Raw genomic sequence first — 25235 nt, 5'->3', positions numbered from 1 at the left:
GAGAGACGTTGAACTAGCTGTTAGAAACTTCAAACCTAAGAAGGTGGCCAGCAACTTGGGTCCTATTGAGACCACCGCGTTACACTTTCTAGCCGATGCTAAACATCTAGTTATTTGTCCGGCTGACAAGGGTAGCACTACTGTAATAATGAGCCGCATTAAGTACGTCTCCCTGTGCCACCAGCATCTCTTTGACAGTAACACCTATCGACTGGTACAGATCTCTACCTTAGATTTAGATGATTTGCAAAGAAAGTTCATCAATGCAGCTAGGCCTATCTTAAGAGTCCTACATCGACGAGCCAGAGCACGGTTGTTGACTCCGTCTAATGATTTACCAAATTTTTATGGCCTACCCAAGTTGCATAAAAATCCATTGAAAATCAGACCAATTGTAGCATCTAGGGGCTCCCCTACATATGATTGGGCTAGACTATTTCACATCTACCTATGGCCATCCGTGATCTCGAAACCTAGTGTACTCATCAACTCACATGACCTCCTGGACAACTTGCAGAACATAGAATGGAATGAGAATCTCTGTTTCCTTACACTAGATGTTGTTTCACTCTATACTTCTATTAAACATGTTGACGGTCTCAGAGCTCTTGCTTGGCACCTTAGAGACATGAACATCCCCGGGACACATAGACAAGCCCTCGTTGGCATCATGAGACTCATTCTCACGAATAACTTTTTTCAGTTTGATGACAGAGTTTTTCACCAACTCAATGGGACTGCAATGGGTTCCCCAGCCGCAGTTGTCTATGCCAATATTTTTATGCTGAGAATTGAACACTTCCATCTTACAATCCTTAGAGCTAGTGCACTCATTTTCTCTCGCTACATTGATGACCTTTTTTCTATAGTGGACCAAACCCTAGTCCCTGAGATTATAGAAGAGTCATCGAGGAACTGTCCGATTAGATTTACACATGAGTGTAGCCAGACCAATTGTATCATGTTAGACCTCGCACTGTCTACGCAGAACAATTCAGTATGCTCACGCTTGAACTTTAAATCCACGAACAAGTTCGCATATGTTTCACCCAGAAGCTCTCATCCACAACACACCTGGCGCGCCATTGCAGTAGGCGAGATGACAAGAGCACAACGAGGTGCAACAGATTCCACCTCAGCTCACGGTACGAAGCTGTTCCTAAAACAGCGACTACTAGCACGTGGGTATTCTGCCAGCGTAGTCAATGCAGCCCTTAGATTTAGAAAAAAGCCAGTAGTCCCTAACTCTACTAGGCGCTGCACTCCTCTCGTACTCACATACCATCCTGCTCTAAGGAATATGTCACGTACTCTACGCACACTCTGGACACGCCACAATTTACAATATTTGGGACCCCCACCATTCATTGCATGGCGCAAGTCAAAACCACTGGGAGCATACGCTCAACATAAACATTTGTAAGCACCACAGCCCCAGCCTGCCCGGATGCATAGGGTCTTGCTTTCTACTGCACCTAACCCTAACCCTAACCCTAACCCGAACCCTAACCCCCCGTACGCATTTATCTGGCTGTCTACTACACCATATTTGCCATACCTAATTATAACTTGCAGCCAGTGAGACCCTCTCGGTTGCCAATCATAAATACGGTACGCATCTATACAGACCCCGGGCCTGCTGCATTAGCTATCTATTTGCCATACCTAATTATAACTCGCAGCCAGTGAGACCCTCTCGGTTGCCAATCATAAATACGGTACGCATCTATACAGACCCCGGGCCTGCTGCACAGCTATTGCATTTGAGGAATTTTTTCCAATTCTACAATCTCTAGCAATGCACTGCACCCCCCCCGCCCAGGATGTACGTTATATAAAATACTCTAGCGTGGGGCTTCCCGCCGCTTCTCCTTGTCTAGCAGCATAGGCCCTTGTTTTGTGCCCCTTGCTAAAGTGTCTAATACACGTAGACAATTTTTTGCACACGACTCCTAGAGCTATATAACTAGGTCCTGCTTTCTCATTTCAGTATCCTTCACTTTCTTGCCTGATGAGCTGCCACTTTGGCAGCGAAACAGCTGTAGCAATTTTTTTTGTTTGTGAAGTCTACAACTCTGAAAATATTACTTGCAATACTTACTACCCAAACTTGTGTGGACTGAGGTCGCGGTGCTGTCGTGGAACCTGCTTAGCCCTAACCCTACCACTAGTGCCTGCGCTGTCGTCGATTCGACACAGATCCTGATATACTGGGACACCGTTGGGTTTGTGAGTATCAACCGCATGCTTGTATGCCTTCTTTAGACTCCGCTGGCTAGGTTGCCTTGTCCATAGTAGAAATATGAGTAACAGTAATAGTCCTGAGAACGTCATTATTAATTTTAGTAGTGATGAGGAAGGGGGAGATAGACAGATTACTGTGCCAGTCACTGATGCACGTGTTAGAGCTGATGCACGCACCAATTTAGATGCACACACCACTGGAGATGCACGCACTGAGTTAGATGCACGCACATCAGCCAACACAGACGCACACACAGAGACAGGCACACACACAGTAGGCGCAGACAGCCTGGACGCCGAAGCCGCACATCTGGCACGTCTAGCGCAGTCTGAGTCTACTGTGACACACCAGCATGATGAGCTTGGCGACATTCGTGTCGACCTTGACTACATATGGGGGAAATATGCCCAATTATTCACACCCATTGTAGACACATTTGTCAAACACTGCAAGCTCTACACCAAAGCAGTCAATGCACTATTTGATGCAGAGGTGAGACTTGCGCAATTCAGACCGCCACTCTCATTGGCTCATAAGCCCAAGACCACCGGGGACACGAAGCTAGATGAACAAATAGCGCAGGTTACAGCCAGATGTAACCAGGAAATTTGCATTTTGCTAGCGGAGTCTAGGAGGGTATCATGCATTGAGGCGAAAAAGGCACTGATTGACTGTAAGCACTCACTCCCAGCAGCAGTACGACATGTCGTCCAGACCGAGCTGGTCGTTTCTCCACGCATTGATGTTGATGAACTGGCTGGACGCATTAGGAGCCATGCTGAATGCCTTGCCGACGCACCAACACCACCGCCCGGTGAAAATAGTACTGCCAACAAACCAGTTGTGACACCTGCCCCACCCCAACAGCAGCGACAACAACAGCCGCAGCAGCAGCAACAGCAGCAGCGTAAGACGCCACGCAAGCAACAACATCAGCAGCCAGTAACGCCGAGGCAGCAGCAACAGCAGACGCCGAAGCAGCATCGTCGTCGACCTTCTAATCACGACGTTCAACCCACGTCTGAACAACAGGCAACGACTAGCTCAGCACGCCGTACGCAACGCCGCCGTCCACAGCAGGCCTCAACGCCGCAACCGGTACGACGCTCGGCGCGTAACGCCCCGGCCGATCGCTAGGGGCCTGGGGACCACCGCAACGACCGACCTCCTGACGGTGACAGCCCCCGCAGACGACAACGACGGCGTGGAGGTAACACCACCAACCACAGGCGCCGTCGCCGTAAACGAATCCGTAAACAAAGCTCAGATCTTAAACAATCTCTACGCGAAAACTGTTCTTCACGGGACACCATCACGTGCTTGGACGTAAGTGTACCAGTTGAGCTTATTGAACTTCTAGGACTAGGACTTAAGTTCGTTCCTAGGCTCAACTCACTACCGAGAATTGATAATGCTGACATTTCAAAGTTCCTCAGAAACATTGCCATTACAGCACATTTCCACGGTAGATCCAGTACACCCGATAGATTCCGTTCCTTGTATAAGCCGTCACACTGGCATCCACCAGTAGCATCTATTTCACCGGATGTTAGAGCTTTTATGAGAGACGTTGAACTAGCTGTTAGAAACTTCAAACCTAAGAAGGTGGCCAGCAACTTGGGTCCTATTGAGACCACCGCGTTACACTTTCTAGCCGATGCTAAACATCTAGTTATTTGTCCGGCTGACAAGGGTAGCACTACTGTAATAATGAGCCGCATTAAGTACGTCTCCCTGTGCCACCAGCATCTCTTTGACAGTAACACCTATCGACTGGTACAGATCTCTACCTTAGATTTAGATGATTTGCAAAGAAAGTTCATCAATGCAGCTAGGCCTATCTTAAGAGTCCTACATCGACGAGCCAGAGCACGGTTGTTGACTCCGTCTAATGATTTACCAAATTTTTATGGCCTACCCAAGTTGCATAAAAATCCATTGAAAATCAGACCAATTGTAGCATCTAGGGGCTCCCCTACATATGATTGGGCTAGACTATTTCACATCTACCTATGGCCATCCGTGATCTCGAAACCTAGTGTACTCATCAACTCACATGACCTCCTGGACAACTTGCAGAACATAGAATGGAATGAGAATCTCTGTTTCCTTACACTAGATGTTGTTTCACTCTATACTTCTATTAAACATGTTGACGGTCTCAGAGCTCTTGCTTGGCACCTTAGAGACATGAACATCCCCGGGACACATAGACAAGCCCTCGTTGGCATCATGAGACTCATTCTCACGAATAACTTTTTTCAGTTTGATGACAGAGTTTTTCACCAACTCAATGGGACTGCAATGGGTTCCCCAGCCGCAGTTGTCTATGCCAATATTTTTATGCTGAGAATTGAACACTTCCATCTTACAATCCTTAGAGCTAGTGCACTCATTTTCTCTCGCTACATTGATGACCTTTTTTCTATAGTGGACCAAACCCTAGTCCCTGAGATTATAGAAGAGTCATCGAGGAACTGTCCGATTAGATTTACACATGAGTGTAGCCAGACCAATTGTATCATGTTAGACCTCGCACTGTCTACGCAGAACAATTCAGTATGCTCACGCTTGAACTTTAAATCCACGAACAAGTTCGCATATGTTTCACCCAGAAGCTCTCATCCACAACACACCTGGCGCGCCATTGCAGTAGGCGAGATGACAAGAGCACAACGAGGTGCAACAGATTCCACCTCAGCTCACGGTACGAAGCTGTTCCTAAAACAGCGACTACTAGCACGTGGGTATTCTGCCAGCGTAGTCAATGCAGCCCTTAGATTTAGAAAAAAGCCAGTAGTCCCTAACTCTACTAGGCGCTGCACTCCTCTCGTACTCACATACCATCCTGCTCTAAGGAATATGTCACGTACTCTACGCACACTCTGGACACGCCACAATTTACAATATTTGGGACCCCCACCATTCATTGCATGGCGCAAGTCAAAACCACTGGGAGCATACGCTCAACATAAACATTTGTAAGCACCACAGCCCCAGCCTGCCCGGATGCATAGGGTCTTGCTTTCTACTGCACCTAACCCTAACCCTAACCCTAACCCGAACCCTAACCCCCCGTACGCATTTATCTGGCTGTCTACTACACCATATTTGCCATACCTAATTATAACTTGCAGCCAGTGAGACCCTCTCGGTTGCCAATCATAAATACGGTACGCATCTATACAGACCCCGGGCCTGCTGCATTAGCTATCTATTTGCCATACCTAATTATAACTCGCAGCCAGTGAGACCCTCTCGGTTGCCAATCATAAATACGGTACGCATCTATACAGACCCCGGGCCTGCTGCACAGCTATTGCATTTGAGGAATTTTTTCCAATTCTACAATCTCTAGCAATGCACTGCACCCCCCCCGCCCAGGATGTACGTTATATAAAATACTCTAGCGTGGGGCTTCCCGCCGCTTCTCCTTGTCTAGCAGCATAGGCCCTTGTTTTGTGCCCCTTGCTAAAGTGTCTAATACACGTAGACAATTTTTTGCACACGACTCCTAGAGCTATATAACTAGGTCCTGCTTTCTCATTTCAGTATCCTTCACTTTCTTGCCTGATGAGCTGCCACTTTGGCAGCGAAACAGCTGTAGCAATTTTTTTTGTTTGTGAAGTCTACAACTCTGAAAATATTACTTGCAATACTTACTACCCAAACTTGTGTGGACTGAGGTCGCGGTGCTGTCGTGGAACCTGCTTAGCCCTAACCCTACCACTAGTGCCTGCGCTGTCGTCGATTCGACACAGATCCTGATATACTGGGACACCGTTGGGTTTGTGAGTATCAACCGCATGCTTGTATGCCTTCTTTAGACTCCGCTGGCTAGGTTGCCTTGTCCATAGTAGAAATATGAGTAACAGTAATAGTCCTGAGAACGTCATTATTAATTTTAGTAGTGATGAGGAAGGGGGAGATAGACAGATTACTGTGCCAGTCACTGATGCACGTGTTAGAGCTGATGCACGCACCAATTTAGATGCACACACCACTGGAGATGCACGCACTGAGTTAGATGCACGCACATCAGCCAACACAGACGCACACACAGAGACAGGCACACACACAGTAGGCGCAGACAGCCTGGACGCCGAAGCCGCACATCTGGCACGTCTAGCGCAGTCTGAGTCTACTGTGACACACCAGCATGATGAGCTTGGCGACATTCGTGTCGACCTTGACTACATATGGGGGAAATATGCCCAATTATTCACACCCATTGTAGACACATTTGTCAAACACTGCAAGCTCTACACCAAAGCAGTCAATGCACTATTTGATGCAGAGGTGAGACTTGCGCAATTCAGACCGCCACTCTCATTGGCTCATAAGCCCAAGACCACCGGGGACACGAAGCTAGATGAACAAATAGCGCAGGTTACAGCCAGATGTAACCAGGAAATTTGCATTTTGCTAGCGGAGTCTAGGAGGGTATCATGCATTGAGGCGAAAAAGGCACTGATTGACTGTAAGCACTCACTCCCAGCAGCAGTACGACATGTCGTCCAGACCGAGCTGGTCGTTTCTCCACGCATTGATGTTGATGAACTGGCTGGACGCATTAGGAGCCATGCTGAATGCCTTGCCGACGCACCAACACCACCGCCCGGTGAAAATAGTACTGCCAACAAACCAGTTGTGACACCTGCCCCACCCCAACAGCAGCGACAACAACAGCCGCAGCAGCAGCAACAGCAGCAGCGTAAGACGCCACGCAAGCAACAACATCAGCAGCCAGTAACGCCGAGGCAGCAGCAACAGCAGACGCCGAAGCAGCATCGTCGTCGACCTTCTAATCACGACGTTCAACCCACGTCTGAACAACAGGCAACGACTAGCTCAGCACGCCGTACGCAACGCCGCCGTCCACAGCAGGCCTCAACGCCGCAACCGGTACGACGCTCGGCGCGTAACGCCCCGGCCGATCGCTAGGGGCCTGGGGACCACCGCAACGACCGACCTCCTGACGGTGACAGCCCCCGCAGACGACAACGACGGCGTGGAGGTAACACCACCAACCACAGGCGCCGTCGCCGTAAACGAATCCGTAAACAAAGCTCAGATCTTAAACAATCTCTACGCGAAAACTGTTCTTCACGGGACACCATCACGTGCTTGGACGTAAGTGTACCAGTTGAGCTTATTGAACTTCTAGGACTAGGACTTAAGTTCGTTCCTAGGCTCAACTCACTACCGAGAATTGATAATGCTGACATTTCAAAGTTCCTCAGAAACATTGCCATTACAGCACATTTCCACGGTAGATCCAGTACACCCGATAGATTCCGTTCCTTGTATAAGCCGTCACACTGGCATCCACCAGTAGCATCTATTTCACCGGATGTTAGAGCTTTTATGAGAGACGTTGAACTAGCTGTTAGAAACTTCAAACCTAAGAAGGTGGCCAGCAACTTGGGTCCTATTGAGACCACCGCGTTACACTTTCTAGCCGATGCTAAACATCTAGTTATTTGTCCGGCTGACAAGGGTAGCACTACTGTAATAATGAGCCGCATTAAGTACGTCTCCCTGTGCCACCAGCATCTCTTTGACAGTAACACCTATCGACTGGTACAGATCTCTACCTTAGATTTAGATGATTTGCAAAGAAAGTTCATCAATGCAGCTAGGCCTATCTTAAGAGTCCTACATCGACGAGCCAGAGCACGGTTGTTGACTCCGTCTAATGATTTACCAAATTTTTATGGCCTACCCAAGTTGCATAAAAATCCATTGAAAATCAGACCAATTGTAGCATCTAGGGGCTCCCCTACATATGATTGGGCTAGACTATTTCACATCTACCTATGGCCATCCGTGATCTCGAAACCTAGTGTACTCATCAACTCACATGACCTCCTGGACAACTTGCAGAACATAGAATGGAATGAGAATCTCTGTTTCCTTACACTAGATGTTGTTTCACTCTATACTTCTATTAAACATGTTGACGGTCTCAGAGCTCTTGCTTGGCACCTTAGAGACATGAACATCCCCGGGACACATAGACAAGCCCTCGTTGGCATCATGAGACTCATTCTCACGAATAACTTTTTTCAGTTTGATGACAGAGTTTTTCACCAACTCAATGGGACTGCAATGGGTTCCCCAGCCGCAGTTGTCTATGCCAATATTTTTATGCTGAGAATTGAACACTTCCATCTTACAATCCTTAGAGCTAGTGCACTCATTTTCTCTCGCTACATTGATGACCTTTTTTCTATAGTGGACCAAACCCTAGTCCCTGAGATTATAGAAGAGTCATCGAGGAACTGTCCGATTAGATTTACACATGAGTGTAGCCAGACCAATTGTATCATGTTAGACCTCGCACTGTCTACGCAGAACAATTCAGTATGCTCACGCTTGAACTTTAAATCCACGAACAAGTTCGCATATGTTTCACCCAGAAGCTCTCATCCACAACACACCTGGCGCGCCATTGCAGTAGGCGAGATGACAAGAGCACAACGAGGTGCAACAGATTCCACCTCAGCTCACGGTACGAAGCTGTTCCTAAAACAGCGACTACTAGCACGTGGGTATTCTGCCAGCGTAGTCAATGCAGCCCTTAGATTTAGAAAAAAGCCAGTAGTCCCTAACTCTACTAGGCGCTGCACTCCTCTCGTACTCACATACCATCCTGCTCTAAGGAATATGTCACGTACTCTACGCACACTCTGGACACGCCACAATTTACAATATTTGGGACCCCCACCATTCATTGCATGGCGCAAGTCAAAACCACTGGGAGCATACGCTCAACATAAACATTTGTAAGCACCACAGCCCCAGCCTGCCCGGATGCATAGGGTCTTGCTTTCTACTGCACCTAACCCTAACCCTAACCCTAACCCGAACCCTAACCCCCCGTACGCATTTATCTGGCTGTCTACTACACCATATTTGCCATACCTAATTATAACTTGCAGCCAGTGAGACCCTCTCGGTTGCCAATCATAAATACGGTACGCATCTATACAGACCCCGGGCCTGCTGCATTAGCTATCTATTTGCCATACCTAATTATAACTCGCAGCCAGTGAGACCCTCTCGGTTGCCAATCATAAATACGGTACGCATCTATACAGACCCCGGGCCTGCTGCACAGCTATTGCATTTGAGGAATTTTTTCCAATTCTACAATCTCTAGCAATGCACTGCACCCCCCCCGCCCAGGATGTACGTTATATAAAATACTCTAGCGTGGGGCTTCCCGCCGCTTCTCCTTGTCTAGCAGCATAGGCCCTTGTTTTGTGCCCCTTGCTAAAGTGTCTAATACACGTAGACAATTTTTTGCACACGACTCCTAGAGCTATATAACTAGGTCCTGCTTTCTCATTTCAGTATCCTTCACTTTCTTGCCTGATGAGCTGCCACTTTGGCAGCGAAACAGCTGTAGCAATTTTTTTTGTTTGTGAAGTCTACAACTCTGAAAATATTACTTGCAATACTTACTACCCAAACTTGTGTGGACTGAGGTCGCGGTGCTGTCGTGGAACCTGCTTAGCCCTAACCCTACCACTAGTGCCTGCGCTGTCGTCGATTCGACACAGATCCTGATATACTGGGACACCGTTGGGTTTGTGAGTATCAACCGCATGCTTGTATGCCTTCTTTAGACTCCGCTGGCTAGGTTGCCTTGTCCATAGTAGAAATATGAGTAACAGTAATAGTCCTGAGAACGTCATTATTAATTTTAGTAGTGATGAGGAAGGGGGAGATAGACAGATTACTGTGCCAGTCACTGATGCACGTGTTAGAGCTGATGCACGCACCAATTTAGATGCACACACCACTGGAGATGCACGCACTGAGTTAGATGCACGCACATCAGCCAACACAGACGCACACACAGAGACAGGCACACACACAGTAGGCGCAGACAGCCTGGACGCCGAAGCCGCACATCTGGCACGTCTAGCGCAGTCTGAGTCTACTGTGACACACCAGCATGATGAGCTTGGCGACATTCGTGTCGACCTTGACTACATATGGGGGAAATATGCCCAATTATTCACACCCATTGTAGACACATTTGTCAAACACTGCAAGCTCTACACCAAAGCAGTCAATGCACTATTTGATGCAGAGGTGAGACTTGCGCAATTCAGACCGCCACTCTCATTGGCTCATAAGCCCAAGACCACCGGGGACACGAAGCTAGATGAACAAATAGCGCAGGTTACAGCCAGATGTAACCAGGAAATTTGCATTTTGCTAGCGGAGTCTAGGAGGGTATCATGCATTGAGGCGAAAAAGGCACTGATTGACTGTAAGCACTCACTCCCAGCAGCAGTACGACATGTCGTCCAGACCGAGCTGGTCGTTTCTCCACGCATTGATGTTGATGAACTGGCTGGACGCATTAGGAGCCATGCTGAATGCCTTGCCGACGCACCAACACCACCGCCCGGTGAAAATAGTACTGCCAACAAACCAGTTGTGACACCTGCCCCACCCCAACAGCAGCGACAACAACAGCCGCAGCAGCAGCAACAGCAGCAGCGTAAGACGCCACGCAAGCAACAACATCAGCAGCCAGTAACGCCGAGGCAGCAGCAACAGCAGACGCCGAAGCAGCATCGTCGTCGACCTTCTAATCACGACGTTCAACCCACGTCTGAACAACAGGCAACGACTAGCTCAGCACGCCGTACGCAACGCCGCCGTCCACAGCAGGCCTCAACGCCGCAACCGGTACGACGCTCGGCGCGTAACGCCCCGGCCGATCGCTAGGGGCCTGGGGACCACCGCAACGACCGACCTCCTGACGGTGACAGCCCCCGCAGACGACAACGACGGCGTGGAGGTAACACCACCAACCACAGGCGCCGTCGCCGTAAACGAATCCGTAAACAAAGCTCAGATCTTAAACAATCTCTACGCGAAAACTGTTCTTCACGGGACACCATCACGTGCTTGGACGTAAGTGTACCAGTTGAGCTTATTGAACTTCTAGGACTAGGACTTAAGTTCGTTCCTAGGCTCAACTCACTACCGAGAATTGATAATGCTGACATTTCAAAGTTCCTCAGAAACATTGCCATTACAGCACATTTCCACGGTAGATCCAGTACACCCGATAGATTCCGTTCCTTGTATAAGCCGTCACACTGGCATCCACCAGTAGCATCTATTTCACCGGATGTTAGAGCTTTTATGAGAGACGTTGAACTAGCTGTTAGAAACTTCAAACCTAAGAAGGTGGCCAGCAACTTGGGTCCTATTGAGACCACCGCGTTACACTTTCTAGCCGATGCTAAACATCTAGTTATTTGTCCGGCTGACAAGGGTAGCACTACTGTAATAATGAGCCGCATTAAGTACGTCTCCCTGTGCCACCAGCATCTCTTTGACAGTAACACCTATCGACTGGTACAGATCTCTACCTTAGATTTAGATGATTTGCAAAGAAAGTTCATCAATGCAGCTAGGCCTATCTTAAGAGTCCTACATCGACGAGCCAGAGCACGGTTGTTGACTCCGTCTAATGATTTACCAAATTTTTATGGCCTACCCAAGTTGCATAAAAATCCATTGAAAATCAGACCAATTGTAGCATCTAGGGGCTCCCCTACATATGATTGGGCTAGACTATTTCACATCTACCTATGGCCATCCGTGATCTCGAAACCTAGTGTACTCATCAACTCACATGACCTCCTGGACAACTTGCAGAACATAGAATGGAATGAGAATCTCTGTTTCCTTACACTAGATGTTGTTTCACTCTATACTTCTATTAAACATGTTGACGGTCTCAGAGCTCTTGCTTGGCACCTTAGAGACATGAACATCCCCGGGACACATAGACAAGCCCTCGTTGGCATCATGAGACTCATTCTCACGAATAACTTTTTTCAGTTTGATGACAGAGTTTTTCACCAACTCAATGGGACTGCAATGGGTTCCCCAGCCGCAGTTGTCTATGCCAATATTTTTATGCTGAGAATTGAACACTTCCATCTTACAATCCTTAGAGCTAGTGCACTCATTTTCTCTCGCTACATTGATGACCTTTTTTCTATAGTGGACCAAACCCTAGTCCCTGAGATTATAGAAGAGTCATCGAGGAACTGTCCGATTAGATTTACACATGAGTGTAGCCAGACCAATTGTATCATGTTAGACCTCGCACTGTCTACGCAGAACAATTCAGTATGCTCACGCTTGAACTTTAAATCCACGAACAAGTTCGCATATGTTTCACCCAGAAGCTCTCATCCACAACACACCTGGCGCGCCATTGCAGTAGGCGAGATGACAAGAGCACAACGAGGTGCAACAGATTCCACCTCAGCTCACGGTACGAAGCTGTTCCTAAAACAGCGACTACTAGCACGTGGGTATTCTGCCAGCGTAGTCAATGCAGCCCTTAGATTTAGAAAAAAGCCAGTAGTCCCTAACTCTACTAGGCGCTGCACTCCTCTCGTACTCACATACCATCCTGCTCTAAGGAATATGTCACGTACTCTACGCACACTCTGGACACGCCACAATTTACAATATTTGGGACCCCCACCATTCATTGCATGGCGCAAGTCAAAACCACTGGGAGCATACGCTCAACATAAACATTTGTAAGCACCACAGCCCCAGCCTGCCCGGATGCATAGGGTCTTGCTTTCTACTGCACCTAACCCTAACCCTAACCCTAACCCGAACCCTAACCCCCCGTACGCATTTATCTGGCTGTCTACTACACCATATTTGCCATACCTAATTATAACTTGCAGCCAGTGAGACCCTCTCGGTTGCCAATCATAAATACGGTACGCATCTATACAGACCCCGGGCCTGCTGCATTAGCTATCTATTTGCCATACCTAATTATAACTCGCAGCCAGTGAGACCCTCTCGGTTGCCAATCATAAATACGGTACGCATCTATACAGACCCCGGGCCTGCTGCACAGCTATTGCATTTGAGGAATTTTTTCCAATTCTACAATCTCTAGCAATGCACTGCACCCCCCCCGCCCAGGATGTACGTTATATAAAATACTCTAGCGTGGGGCTTCCCGCCGCTTCTCCTTGTCTAGCAGCATAGGCCCTTGTTTTGTGCCCCTTGCTAAAGTGTCTAATACACGTAGACAATTTTTTGCACACGACTCCTAGAGCTATATAACTAGGTCCTGCTTTCTCATTTCAGTATCCTTCACTTTCTTGCCTGATGAGCTGCCACTTTGGCAGCGAAACAGCTGTAGCAATTTTTTTTGTTTGTGAAGTCTACAACTCTGAAAATATTACTTGCAATACTTACTACCCAAACTTGTGTGGACTGAGGTCGCGGTGCTGTCGTGGAACCTGCTTAGCCCTAACCCTACCACTAGTGCCTGCGCTGTCGTCGATTCGACACAGATCCTGATATACTGGGACACCGTTGGGTTTGTGAGTATCAACCGCATGCTTGTATGCCTTCTTTAGACTCCGCTGGCTAGGTTGCCTTGTCCATAGTAGAAATATGAGTAACAGTAATAGTCCTGAGAACGTCATTATTAATTTTAGTAGTGATGAGGAAGGGGGAGATAGACAGATTACTGTGCCAGTCACTGATGCACGTGTTAGAGCTGATGCACGCACCAATTTAGATGCACACACCACTGGAGATGCACGCACTGAGTTAGATGCACGCACATCAGCCAACACAGACGCACACACAGAGACAGGCACACACACAGTAGGCGCAGACAGCCTGGACGCCGAAGCCGCACATCTGGCACGTCTAGCGCAGTCTGAGTCTACTGTGACACACCAGCATGATGAGCTTGGCGACATTCGTGTCGACCTTGACTACATATGGGGGAAATATGCCCAATTATTCACACCCATTGTAGACACATTTGTCAAACACTGCAAGCTCTACACCAAAGCAGTCAATGCACTATTTGATGCAGAGGTGAGACTTGCGCAATTCAGACCGCCACTCTCATTGGCTCATAAGCCCAAGACCACCGGGGACACGAAGCTAGATGAACAAATAGCGCAGGTTACAGCCAGATGTAACCAGGAAATTTGCATTTTGCTAGCGGAGTCTAGGAGGGTATCATGCATTGAGGCGAAAAAGGCACTGATTGACTGTAAGCACTCACTCCCAGCAGCAGTACGACATGTCGTCCAGACCGAGCTGGTCGTTTCTCCACGCATTGATGTTGATGAACTGGCTGGACGCATTAGGAGCCATGCTGAATGCCTTGCCGACGCACCAACACCACCGCCCGGTGAAAATAGTACTGCCAACAAACCAGTTGTGACACCTGCCCCACCCCAACAGCAGCGACAACAACAGCCGCAGCAGCAGCAACAGCAGCAGCGTAAGACGCCACGCAAGCAACAACATCAGCAGCCAGTAACGCCGAGGCAGCAGCAACAGCAGACGCCGAAGCAGCATCGTCGTCGACCTTCTAATCACGACGTTCAACCCACGTCTGAACAACAGGCAACGACTAGCTCAGCACGCCGTACGCAACGCCGCCGTCCACAGCAGGCCTCAACGCCGCAACCGGTACGACGCTCGGCGCGTAACGCCCCGGCCGATCGCTAGGGGCCTGGGGACCACCGCAACGACCGACCTCCTGACGGTGACAGCCCCCGCAGACGACAACGACGGCGTGGAGGTAACACCACCAACCACAGGCGCCGTCGCCGTAAACGAATCCGTAAACAAAGCTCAGATCTTAAACAATCTCTACGCGAAAACTGTTCTTCACGGGACACCATCACGTGCTTGGACGTAAGTGTACCAGTTGAGCTTATTGAACTTCTAGGACTAGGACTTAAGTTCGTTCCTAGGCTCAACTCACTACCGAGAATTGATAATGCTGACATTTCAAAGTTCCTCAGAAACATTGCCATTACAGCACATTTCCACGGTAGATCCAGTACACCCGATAGATTCCGTTCCTTGTATAAGCCGTCACACTGGCATCCACCAGTAGCATCTATTTCACCGGATGTTAGAGCTTTTATGAGAGACGTTGAACTAGCTGTTAGAAACTTCAAACCTAAGAAGGTGGCCAGCAACTTGGGTCCTATTGAGACCACCGCGTTACACTTTCTAGCCGATGCTAAACATCTAGTTATTTGTCCGGCTGACAAGGGTAGCACTACTGTAATAATGAGCCGCATTAAGTACGTCTCCCTGTGCCACCAGCATCTCTTTGACAGTAACACCTATCGACTGGTACAGATCTCTACCTTAGATTTAGATGATTTGCAAAGAAAGTTCATCAATGCAGCTAGGCCTATCTTAAGAGTCCTACATCGACGAGCCAGAGCACGGTTGTTGACTCCGTCTAATGATTTACCAAATTTTTATGGCCTACCCAAGTTGCATAAAAATCCATTGAAAATCAGACCAATTGTAGCATCTAGGGGCTCCCCTACATATGATTGGGCTAGACTATTTCACATCTACCTATGGCCATCCGTGATCTCGAAACCTAGTGTACTCATCAACTCACATGACCTCCTGGACAACTTGCAGAACATAGAATGGAATGAGAATCTCTGTTTCCTTACACTAGATGTTGTTTCACTCTATACTTCTATTAAACATGTTGACGGTCTCAGAGCTCTTGCTTGGCACCTTAGAGACATGAACATCCCCGGGACACATAGACAAGCCCTCGTTGGCATCATGAGACTCATTCTCACGAATAACTTTTTTCAGTTTGATGACAGAGTTTTTCACCAACTCAATGGGACTGCAATGGGTTCCCCAGCCGCAGTTGTCTATGCCAATATTTTTATGCTGAGAATTGAACACTTCCATCTTACAATCCTTAGAGCTAGTGCACTCATTTTCTCTCGCTACATTGATGACCTTTTTTCTATAGTGGACCAAACCCTAGTCCCTGAGATTATAGAAGAGTCATCGAGGAACTGTCCGATTAGATTTACACATGAGTGTAGCCAGACCAATTGTATCATGTTAGACCTCGCACTGTCTACGCAGAACAATTCAGTATGCTCACGCTTGAACTTTAAATCCACGAACAAGTTCGCATATGTTTCACCCAGAAGCTCTCATCCACAACACACCTGGCGCGCCATTGCAGTAGGCGAGATGACAAGAGCACAACGAGGTGCAACAGATTCCACCTCAGCTCACGGTACGAAGCTGTTCCTAAAACAGCGACTACTAGCACGTGGGTATTCTGCCAGCGTAGTCAATGCAGCCCTTAGATTTAGAAAAAAGCCAGTAGTCCCTAACTCTACTAGGCGCTGCACTCCTCTCGTACTCACATACCATCCTGCTCTAAGGAATATGTCACGTACTCTACGCACACTCTGGACACGCCACAATTTACAATATTTGGGACCCCCACCATTCATTGCATGGCGCAAGTCAAAACCACTGGGAGCATACGCTCAACATAAACATTTGTAAGCACCACAGCCCCAGCCTGCCCGGATGCATAGGGTCTTGCTTTCTACTGCACCTAACCCTAACCCTAACCCTAACCCGAACCCTAACCCCCCGTACGCATTTATCTGGCTGTCTACTACACCATATTTGCCATACCTAATTATAACTTGCAGCCAGTGAGACCCTCTCGGTTGCCAATCATAAATACGGTACGCATCTATACAGACCCCGGGCCTGCTGCATTAGCTATCTATTTGCCATACCTAATTATAACTCGCAGCCAGTGAGACCCTCTCGGTTGCCAATCATAAATACGGTACGCATCTATACAGACCCCGGGCCTGCTGCACAGCTATTGCATTTGAGGAATTTTTTCCAATTCTACAATCTCTAGCAATGCACTGCACCCCCCCCGCCCAGGATGTACGTTATATAAAATACTCTAGCGTGGGGCTTCCCGCCGCTTCTCCTTGTCTAGCAGCATAGGCCCTTGTTTTGTGCCCCTTGCTAAAGTGTCTAATACACGTAGACAATTTTTTGCACACGACTCCTAGAGCTATATAACTAGGTCCTGCTTTCTCATTTCAGTATCCTTCACTTTCTTGCCTGATGAGCTGCCACTTTGGCAGCGAAACAGCTGTAGCAATTTTTTTTGTTTGTGAAGTCTACAACTCTGAAAATATTACTTGCAATACTTACTACCCAAACTTGTGTGGACTGAGGTCGCGGTGCTGTCGTGGAACCTGCTTAGCCCTAACCCTAACCCTAACCCTAACCCTAACCCTAACCCTAACCCTAACCCTAACCCTAACCCTAACCCTAACCCTAACCCTAACCCTAACCCTAACCCTAACCCTAACCCTAACCCTAACCCTAACCCTAACCCTAACCCTAACCCTAACCCTAACCCTAACCCTAACCCTAACCCTAACCCTAACCCTAACCCTAACCCTAACCCTAACCCTAACCCTAACCCTAACCCTAACCCTAACCCTAACCCTAACCCTAACCCTAACCCTAACCCTAACCCTAACCCTAACCCTAACCCTAACCCTAACCCTAACCCTAACCCTAACCCTAACCCTAACCCTAACCCTAACCCTAACCCTAACCCTAACCCTAACCCTAACCCTAACCCTAACCCTAACCCTAACCCTAACCCTAACCCTAACCCTAACCCTAACCCTAACCCTAACCCTAACCCTAACCCTAACCCTAACCCTAACCCTAACCCTAACCCTAACCCTAACCCTAACCCTAACCCTAACCCTAACCCTAACCCTAACCCTAACCCTAACCCTAACCCTAACCCTAACCCTAACCCTAACCCTAACCCTAACCCTAACCCTAACCCTAACCCTAACCCTAACCCTAACCCTAACCCTAACCCTAACCCTAACCCTAACCCTAACCCTAACCCTAACCCTAACCCTAACCCTAACCCTAACCCTAACCCTAACCCTAACCCTAACCCTAACCCTAACCCTAACCCTAACCCTAACCCTAACCCTAACCCTAACCCTAACCCTAACCCTAACCCTAACCCTAACCCTAACCCTAACCCTAACCCTAACCCTAACCCTAACCCTAACCCTAACCCTAACCCTAACCCTAACCCTAACCCTAACCCTAACCCTAACCCTAACCCTAACCCTAACCCTAACCCTAACCCTAACCCTAACCCTAACCCTAACCCTAACCCTAACCCTAACCCTAACCCTAACCCTAACCCTAACCCTAACCCTAACCCTAACCCTAACCCTAACCCTAACCCTAACCCTAACCCTAACCCTAACCCTAACCCTAACCCTAACCCTAACCCTAACCCTAACCCTAACCCTAACCCTAACCCTAACCCTAACCCTAACCCTAACCCTAACCCTAACCCTAACCCTAACCCTAACCCTAACCCTAACCCTAACCCTAACCCTAACCCTAACCCTAACCCTAACCCTAACCCTAACCCTAACCCTAACCCTAACCCTAACCCTAACCCTAACCCTAACCCTAACCCTAACCCTAACCCTAACCCTAACCCTAACCCTAACCCTAACCCTAACCCTAACCCTAACCCTAACCCTAACCCTAACCCTAACCCTAACCCTAACCCTAACCCTAACCCTAACCCTAACCCTAACCCTAACCCTAACCCTAACCCTAACCCTAACCCTAACCCTAACCCTAACCCTAACCCTAACCCTAACCCTAACCCTAACCCTAACCCTAACCCTAACCCTAACCCTAACCCTAACCCTAACCCTAACCCTAACCCTAACCCTAACCCTAACCCTAACCCTAACCCTAACCCTAACCCTAACCCTAACCCTAACCCTAACCCTAACCCTAACCCTAACCCTAACCCTAACCCTAACCCTAACCCTAACCCTAACCCTAACCCTAACCCTAACCCTAACCCTAACCCTAACCCTAACCCTAACCCTAACCCTAACCCTAACCCTAACCCTAACCCTAACCCTAACCCTAACCCTAACCCTAACCCTAACCCTAACCCTAACCCTAACCCTAACCCTAACCCTAACCCTAACCCTAACCCTAACCCTAACCCTAACCCTAACCCTAACCCTAACCCTAACCCTAACCCTAACCCTAACCCTAACCCTAACCCTAACCCTAACCCTAACCCTAACCCTAACCCTAACCCTAACCCTAACCCTAACCCTAACCCTAACCCTAACCCTAACCCTAACCCTAACCCTAACCCTAACCCTAACCCTAACCCTAACCCTAACCCTAACCCTAACCCTAACCCTAACCCTAACCCTAACCCTAACCCTAACCCTAACCCTAACCCTAACCCTAACCCTAACCCTAACCCTAACCCTAACCCTAACCCTAACCCTAACCCTAACCCTAACCCTAACCCTAACCCTAACCCTAACCCTAACCCTAACCCTAACCCTAACCCTAACCCTAACCCTAACCCTAACCCTAACCCTAACCCTAACCCTAACCCTAACCCTAACCCTAACCCTAACCCTAACCCTAACCCTAACCCTAACCCTAACCCTAACCCTAACCCTAACCCTAACCCTAACCCTAACCCTAACCCTAACCCTAACCCTAACCCTAACCCTAACCCTAACCCTAACCCTAACCCTAACCCTAACCCTAACCCTAACCCTAACCCTAACCCTAACCCTAACCCTAACCCTAACCCTAACCCTAACCCTAACCCTAACCCTAACCCTAACCCTAACCCTAACCCTAACCCTAACCCTAACCCTAACCCTAACCCTAACCCTAACCCTAACCCTAACCCTAACCCTAACCCTAACCCTAACCCTAACCCTAACCCTAACCCTAACCCTAACCCTAACCCTAACCCTAACCCTAACCCTAACCCTAACCCTAACCCTAACCCTAACCCTAACCCTAACCCTAACCCTAACCCTAACCCTAACCCTAACCCTAACCCTAACCCTAACCCTAACCCTAACCCTAACCCTAACCCTAACCCTAACCCTAACCCTAACCCTAACCCTAACCCTAACCCTAACCCTAACCCTAACCCTAACCCTAACCCTAACCCTAACCCTAACCCTAACCCTAACCCTAACCCTAACCCTAACCCTAACCCTAACCCTAACCCTAACCCTAACCCTAACCCTAACCCTAACCCTAACCCTAACCCTAACCCTAACCCTAACCCTAACCCTAACCCTAACCCTAACCCTAACCCTAACCCTAACCCTAACCCTAACCCTAACCCTAACCCTAACCCTAACCCTAACCCTAACCCTAACCCTAACCCTAACCCTAACCCTAACCCTAACCCTAACCCTAACCCTAACCCTAACCCTAACCCTAACCCTAACCCTAACCCTAACCCTAACCCTAACCCTAACCCTAACCCTAACCCTAACCCTAACCCTAACCCTAACCCTAACCCTAACCCTAACCCTAACCCTAACCCTAACCCTAACCCTAACCCTAACCCTAACCCTAACCCTAACCCTAACCCTAACCCTAACCCTAACCCTAACCCTAACCCTAACCCTAACCCTAACCCTAACCCTAACCCTAACCCTAACCCTAACCCTAACCCTAACCCTAACCCTAACCCTAACCCTAACCCTAACCCTAACCCTAACCCTAACCCTAACCCTAACCCTAACCCTAACCCTAACCCTAACCCTAACCCTAACCCTAACCCTAACCCTAACCCTAACCCTAACCCTAACCCTAACCCTAACCCTAACCCTAACCCTAACCCTAACCCTAACCCTAACCCTAACCCTAACCCTAACCCTAACCCTAACCCTAACCCTAACCCTAACCCTAACCCTAACCCTAACCCTAACCCTAACCCTAACCCTAACCCTAACCCTAACCCTAACCCTAACCCTAACCCTAACCCTAACCCTAACCCTAACCCTAACCCTAACCCTAACCCTAACCCTAACCCTAACCCTAACCCTAACCCTAACCCTAACCCTAACCCTAACCCTAACCCTAACCCTAACCCTAACCCTAACCCTAACCCTAACCCTAACCCTAACCCTAACCCTAACCCTAACCCTAACCCTAACCCTAACCCTAACCCTAACCCTAACCCTAACCCTAACCCTAACCCTAACCCTAACCCTAACCCTAACCCTAACCCTAACCCTAACCCTAACCCTAACCCTAACCCTAACCCTAACCCTAACCCTAACCCTAACCCTAACCCTAACCCTAACCCTAACCCTAACCCTAACCCTAACCCTAACCCTAACCCTAACCCTAACCCTAACCCTAACCCTAACCCTAACCCTAACCCTAACCCTAACCCTAACCCTAACCCTAACCCTAACCCTAACCCTAACCCTAACCCTAACCCTAACCCTAACCCTAACCCTAACCCTAACCCTAACCCTAACCCTAACCCTAACCCTAACCCTAACCCTAACCCTAACCCTAACCCTAACCCTAACCCTAACCCTAACCCTAACCCTAACCCTAACCCTAACCCTAACCCTAACCCTAACCCTAACCCTAACCCTAACCCTAACCCTAACCCTAACCCTAACCCTAACCCTAACCCTAACCCTAACCCTAACCCTAACCCTAACCCTAACCCTAACCCTAACCCTAACCCTAACCCTAACCCTAACCCTAACCCTAACCCTAACCCTAACCCTAACCCTAACCCTAACCCTAACCCTAACCCTAACCCTAACCCTAACCCTAACCCTAACCCTAACCCTAACCCTAACCCTAACCCTAACCCTAACCCTAACCCTAACCCTAACCCTAACCCTAACCCTAACCCTAACCCTAACCCTAACCCTAACCCTAACCCTAACCCTAACCCTAACCCTAACCCTAACCCTAACCCTAACCCTAACCCTAACCCTAACCCTAACCCTAACCCTAACCCTAACCCTAACCCTAACCCTAACCCTAACCCTAACCCTAACCCTAACCCTAACCCTAACCCTAACCCTAACCCTAACCCTAACCCTAACCCTAACCCTAACCCTAACCCTAACCCTAACCCTAACCCTAACCCTAACCCTAACCCTAACCCTAACCCTAACCCTAACCCTAACCCTAACCCTAACCCTAACCCTAACCCTAACCCTAACCCTAACCCTAACCCTAACCCTAACCCTAACCCTAACCCTAACCCTAACCCTAACCCTAACCCTAACCCTAACCCTAACCCTAACCCTAACCCTAACCCTAACCCTAACCCTAACCCTAACCCTAACCCTAACCCTAACCCTAACCCTAACCCTAACCCTAACCCTAACCCTAACCCTAACCCTAACCCTAACCCTAACCCTAACCCTAACCCTAACCCTAACCCTAACCCTAACCCTAACCCTAACCCTAACCCTAACCCTAACCCTAACCCTAACCCTAACCCTAACCCTAACCCTAACCCTAACCCTAACCCTAACCCTAACCCTAACCCTAACCCTAACCCTAACCCTAACCCTAACCCTAACCCTAACCCTAACCCTAACCCTAACCCTAACCCTAACCCTAACCCTAACCCTAACCCTAACCCTAACCCTAACCCTAACCCTAACCCTAACCCTAACCCTAACCCTAACCCTAACCCTAACCCTAACCCTAACCCTAACCCTAACCCTAACCCTAACCCTAACCCTAACCCTAACCCTAACCCTAACCCTAACCCTAACCCTAACCCTAACCCTAACCCTAACCCTAACCCTAACCCTAACCCTAACCCTAACCCTAACCCTAACCCTAACCCTAACCCTAACCCTAACCCTAACCCTAACCCTAACCCTAACCCTAACCCTAACCCTAACCCTAACCCTAACCCTAACCCTAACCCTAACCCTAACCCTAACCCTAACCCTAACCCTAACCCTAACCCTAACCCTAACCCTAACCCTAACCCTAACCCTAACCCTAACCCTAACCCTAACCCTAACCCTAACCCTAACCCTAACCCTAACCCTAACCCTAACCCTAACCCTAACCCTAACCCTAACCCTAACCCTAACCCTAACCCTAACCCTAACCCTAACCCTAACCCTAACCCTAACCCTAACCCTAACCCTAACCCTAACCCTAACCCTAACCCTAACCCTAACCCTAACCCTAACCCTAACCCTAACCCTAACCCTAACCCTAACCCTAACCCTAACCCTAACCCTAACCCTAACCCTAACCCTAACCCTAACCCTAACCCTAACCCTAACCCTAACCCTAACCCTAACCCTAACCCTAACCCTAACCCTAACCCTAACCCTAACCCTAACCCTAACCCTAACCCTAACCCTAACCCTAACCCTAACCCTAACCCTAACCCTAACCCTAACCCTAACCCTAACCCTAACCCTAACCCTAACCCTAACCCTAACCCTAACCCTAACCCTAACCCTAACCCTAACCCTAACCCTAACCCTAACCCTAACCCTAACCCTAACCCTAACCCTAACCCTAACCCTAACCCTAACCCTAACCCTAACCCTAACCCTAACCCTAACCCTAACCCTAACCCTAACCCTAACCCTAACCCTAACCCTAACCCTAACCCTAACCCTAACCCTAACCCTAACCCTAACCCTAACCCTAACCCTAACCCTAACCCTAACCCTAACCCTAACCCTAACCCTAACCCTAACCCTAACCCTAACCCTAACCCTAACCCTAACCCTAACCCTAACCCTAACCCTAACCCTAACCCTAACCCTAACCCTAACCCTAACCCTAACCCTAACCCTAACCCTAACCCTAACCCTAACCCTAACCCTAACCCTAACCCTAACCCTAACCCTAACCCTAACCCTAACCCTAACCCTAACCCTAACCCTAACCCTAACCCTAACCCTAACCCTAACCCTAACCCTAACCCTAACCCTAACCCTAACCCTAACCCTAACCCTAACCCTAACCCTAACCCTAACCCTAACCCTAACCCTAACCCTAACCCTAACCCTAACCCTAACCCTAACCCTAACCCTAACCCTAACCCTAACCCTAACCCTAACCCTAACCCTAACCCTAACCCTAACCCTAACCCTAACCCTAACCCTAACCCTAACCCTAACCCTAACCCTAACCCTAACCCTAACCCTAACCCTAACCCTAACCCTAACCCTAACCCTAACCCTAACCCTAACCCTAACCCTAACCCTAACCCTAACCCTAACCCTAACCCTAACCCTAACCCTAACCCCTCCAACGCATTACCGCAAAAGTCGCAACTCCAACGCATTACCGCAAAAGTCGCAACTCCAACGCATTACCGCAAAAGTCGCAACTTCTAAGTTCATAATCTAATAATATAAAGTAATGAAAAAAATTATAATAAAAAAATAATTATCAAAAAAAATAATTATCAAAAAAAAATAATTATAAAAAAAAATATATATATATATATATATATACTCAATATATATATAATATAATCTCATAATATCAATAAATGAAAAAAAAAAAAAAAAAAAAAAAAGAGTTAAACAAATATCGATATTGAAAAAAATTTTAAGATAATAAAAACCAGCGATATCGAAAAAAATTTTAAGATACTAAAAACCAGCGCTAACCCTAACCCTAACCCTAACCCTAACCCTAACCCTAACCCTAACCCTAACCCTAACCCTAACCCTAACCCTAACCCTAACCCTAACCCTAACCCTAACCCTAACCCTAACCCTAACCCTAACCCTAACCCTAACCCTAACCCTAACCCTAACCCTAACCCTAACCCTAACCCTAACCCTAACCCTAACCCTAACCCTAACCCTAACCCTAACCCTAACCCTAACCCTAACCCTAACCCTAACCCTAACCCTAACCCTAACCCTAACCCTAACCCTAACCCTAACCCTAACCCTAACCCTAACCCTAACCCTAACCCTAACCCTAACCCTAACCCTAACCCTAACCCTAACCCTAACCCTAACCCTAACCCTAACCCTAACCCTAACCCTAACCCTAACCCTAACCCTAACCCTAACCCTAACCCTAACCCTAACCCTAACCCTAACCCTAACCCTAACCCTAACCCTAACCCTAACCCTAACCCTAACCCTAACCCTAACCCTAACCCTAACCCTAACCCTAACCCTAACCCTAACCCTAACCCTAACCCTAACCCTAACCCTAACCCTAACCCTAA

General features: G+C 48.3%; 4 protein-coding genes across 4 annotated transcripts; all 4 read left to right on the top strand.

The window, feature by feature from the left end:
* The first annotated feature begins 2302 nt into the window (after positions 1 to 2302).
* Positions 2303 to 3382, top strand: LOC135830597 (nuclear transcription factor Y subunit beta-like). The gene has a single exon (XM_065342830.1). It carries the CDS (start codon positions 2303 to 2305, stop codon positions 3380 to 3382), a length of 1080 nt encoding a protein of 359 aa, XP_065198902.1.
* Positions 3383 to 6109: 2727 nt separating this feature from the next.
* LOC135830596 (nuclear transcription factor Y subunit beta-like) lies at positions 6110 to 7189 on the top strand. Its single transcript, XM_065342828.1, has one exon. The coding sequence runs from the start codon at positions 6110 to 6112 to the stop codon at positions 7187 to 7189; it is 1080 nt and encodes a 359-aa protein (XP_065198900.1).
* Positions 7190 to 9916: 2727 nt separating this feature from the next.
* Positions 9917 to 10996, top strand: LOC135830595 (nuclear transcription factor Y subunit beta-like). Its single transcript, XM_065342827.1, has one exon. It carries the CDS (start codon positions 9917 to 9919, stop codon positions 10994 to 10996), a length of 1080 nt encoding a protein of 359 aa, XP_065198899.1.
* Positions 10997 to 13723: 2727 nt separating this feature from the next.
* LOC135830594 (nuclear transcription factor Y subunit beta-like) lies at positions 13724 to 14803 on the top strand. Its single transcript, XM_065342826.1, has one exon. The coding sequence runs from the start codon at positions 13724 to 13726 to the stop codon at positions 14801 to 14803; it is 1080 nt and encodes a 359-aa protein (XP_065198898.1).
* The last annotated feature ends 10432 nt before the right edge of the window (positions 14804 to 25235 follow it).

The sequence above is a fragment of the Sycon ciliatum genome, unplaced genomic scaffold, assembly GCF_964019385.1.
Source record: "Sycon ciliatum unplaced genomic scaffold, ocSycCili1.1 SCAFFOLD_1087, whole genome shotgun sequence".
In the NCBI taxonomy this organism is placed as follows: Eukaryota; Metazoa; Porifera; class Calcarea; order Leucosolenida; family Sycettidae; genus Sycon; species Sycon ciliatum.
This window is presented reverse-complemented; position numbering and strand designations above follow the sequence as displayed.

Excerpts from the sequence above, each read along its gene's own strand:
- LOC135830594 (XM_065342826.1), top strand. The coding sequence starts at position 13,724 with ATGAGTAACAGTAATAGTCCTGAGAACGTCATTATTAATTTTAGTAGT.
- LOC135830595 (XM_065342827.1), top strand. The coding sequence starts at position 9,917 with ATGAGTAACAGTAATAGTCCTGAGAACGTCATTATTAATTTTAGTAGT.
- LOC135830597 (XM_065342830.1), top strand. The coding sequence starts at position 2,303 with ATGAGTAACAGTAATAGTCCTGAGAACGTCATTATTAATTTTAGTAGT.
- LOC135830596 (XM_065342828.1), top strand. The coding sequence starts at position 6,110 with ATGAGTAACAGTAATAGTCCTGAGAACGTCATTATTAATTTTAGTAGT.